This window comes from Rhincodon typus, unplaced genomic scaffold (genome assembly GCF_021869965.1).
Source record: "Rhincodon typus isolate 14 unplaced genomic scaffold, sRhiTyp1.1 hic_rhity00000069, whole genome shotgun sequence".
Taxonomy (NCBI): Eukaryota; Metazoa; Chordata; class Chondrichthyes; order Orectolobiformes; family Rhincodontidae; genus Rhincodon; species Rhincodon typus.
The window spans coordinates 148,118-150,752 of record NW_025965707.1 but is presented as its reverse complement, the minus strand read 5'-3'; the positions used below and the strand labels follow the sequence as shown (position 1 = coordinate 150,752).

The 2,635-nt window shown below is 51.7% G+C and overlaps 1 protein-coding gene across 1 annotated transcript in view; it reads left to right on the top strand.

Annotated features, from left to right (window-relative positions):
* Window positions 1-2,540, top strand: part of LOC125488221 (methanethiol oxidase-like) — a 7,819-nt gene extending 5,279 nt beyond the window's left edge. Inside the window, exon 5 of the mRNA XM_048621148.1 lies at window positions 2,177-2,540. Within this exon, the coding sequence (XP_048477105.1) occupies window positions 2,177-2,400 (224 nt within the window). The 3' untranslated portion in view covers window positions 2,401-2,540. The remainder of the gene's footprint in view (window positions 1-2,176) is intronic.
* Window positions 2,541-2,635: the final 95 nt, after the last annotated feature.

Sequence of the window (2,635 nt, the reverse complement as noted above, 5' to 3'; positions counted from 1 at the left end):
CCTCCAGCCCCCTACACCCCCTCCCTATCTCTGTCACCCCCTCCATCCCCTACACCCCCTCCCTATCTCTGTCACCCCCTCCATCCCCCTCCCTATCTCTGTGACTGTGGAGGTTCATCCCGAATTCGCTGCAGAGGTGGGGGTGGTGAGCATCATCCACACAGTGTGCCCGTTCAGATTTACTGTTCATCTCCCCTGGTCTATAAATCTTGGTTCCATAGGAAGGATCAACATGATCGAGTCACAAAGCTACACAGACCCTTCAGCCCAACTTGTCCATGCTGGCCAGATATCCTAAATTCATCTGGTCCCATTTGCCAGCACTTGGCCCAAATGCATGTCCCCCTCCAGATGCCTTTTAAATGTTGTAACTGTACCAGCCTCCACCACTTCCTGTGGCAGCTCATTCCACACACGCACCACCCTCTGCGTGAAAAAGGTCCCTTTTAAATCTTTCCCCTCTTGACTTAAGCCTATGCCCCTCTAGTTTTGAACTCCACCACCCCTGGGGGAAAGGACTTTGGCTATTCACTCTATCCATGCTCCTCATGATTTTATAAACCTCTATAAGGTCACCCCTCAGCCTCCGACGCTCCGGGGAAAATAGCCCCAGCCTCTCCCTGTAGCTCAAACCCTCCAACATCCTCGTAAATCTTTTCTGACCCTTTCACAATCCTTCCTGTAGCAGAGAGACCAGAATTGAACGCAGTATTCCAAAAGGGGCCCTAACCAACGCCCTGTACAGCCGCAACATGACCCTCCCAACTCCCTATACTCACTGACCAATAAAGTCAAGCGTACCAAACACCTTCTTCACCGCCCTGTCTACCTGCGGCTCCACTTTCAGGGAACTATGAACCTGCCCCCCAAGGTCTCTTTGTTCAGCAACACTCCCCAGGACCTTACTATTTTGTTTGGCTCGATATAATTTAATTTAACTTCATTTAATCTATCATTGTCGCCTGGACGAGATCCAGTGAACAGTATTGTTTTGCATGTTGATGAGCCAAATCATACCTTACATTTTTTGATCTTAGTAAGATAATAGGTCGGCATAAGATCGTGGGCTGAAGGGTGTGTACTGTTCTATAAGTACATCAGTTTGGATAGACTGTGATTTCTTTCCCTGGAGTGTTGGAGACTGAGAGGTGGCCTTATAGATATTTATAAAATTGTGAGGGTTTTTTTTCCTTTATTCATTCACGGGATGAGGGCATCGCTGGCCAGGCAGCATTTATTGCCCCATCCCTAATTGCCCAGAGGGCAGTTAAGAGTCAACCACATTGCTGTGGGTCTGGAGTCACATGTAGGCCAGACCAGGTAAGGATGGCAGTTACCTTTCCTTCAGTGAACCAGATGGGTTTTTCCTGACAATTGACAATGGATTCACGGTCATCATTAGATTCTTAATTCCAGATATTTTATTGAATTCAAATTTCACCATCTGCCGTGGCGGGATTCGAATCTGGGTCCCCAGAACATTGTGTGGGTCTCTGGATTAATACTCCATCAATAATACCACGAGGCCATCACCTCCCCTGATAAGGTAGCTAGCAAACAGCTTTTCCCCAGGGTAGGGGAGTGTAAAATTAGACGGCATAGGTTTAAAGTGAGAGATACAAAAAAGGGTCCTGAGGGCAAGTTGTTTCACACAGAGGGTGGTGAGTGTCTGCAAAGGGCTGCCAGAGGTAGAGGGGAGGGCTGGTACCATTGAGGAAACATTTGGATGGGAGAGGTACGGAGACCACACACAGGCAAACAGGGCTAGTTTAATCATGAAAACTGGGCAGCACGGACACGTTGGGCTGAAGGGCCTGTTTCCATGCTCCCATGACTGTCTGAGGTGCTGGTGTAGGACGGCAGGCAGGGTGGGGGGGGTGGAAAAGGTCAGAAATCACGCGGCCCCGGGTTACGGTCCGACAGGCCTATTTGAAAAGGCACGCTTTCAGAGCGTAGTCCCTCACGTTCATAACAGCCGAGAAGAAGCTGTTCTTCAATCTGTTGGTCCGTGTTTGCGGACTTTTCTACCTTCTGCCTGGCGGAGGGGGGCTGGAAGAGATTATAACCGGGGCACTTTGACGACGTTGCCTGCTTTCCAGAAGCACTGGTCAGCCGCGAGCCGCTCCCAGTATAGTTCCTGCCTCCCCCCAGCTTGACCTGTCCCTGTGTTTCGCAGGTGGTTTTGTCCTGCTGGATGGAGAGACGTTTGAAGTGAAGGGCAACTGGGAGCAAGACGGGCACGCTGCCCCCTTTGGCTACGATTTTTGGTACCAGCCTCAGCACAACGTTATGATTAGCACAGAGTGGGGAGCACCTAACGCTCTGATTGATGGCTTCAAGATCGAAGATGTGCAGGCCGGTAAGGGAGTGAGAACGGGAAATGGTGTTCCTGCTCCATAACAACCTCCTGTTGTTCGATACCCACCAACCACCACCCCCCCATCACTCTCTCCCTCGAGTGGCTATACAACTTCCCACCTTTAATGTATCTCCTCCCCCCACCCCGCGGGAGCCGGTCCCCCGTTCTCCCCCCACCCCACGGGAGCCGGTCCCCCATTCTCGGTCCCCCTCCCCACTCCCCGCGGGAGCCAGTCCCCCATTCTTCTCCCCCCACCCCGCGGGAGCCGGTCCCCCA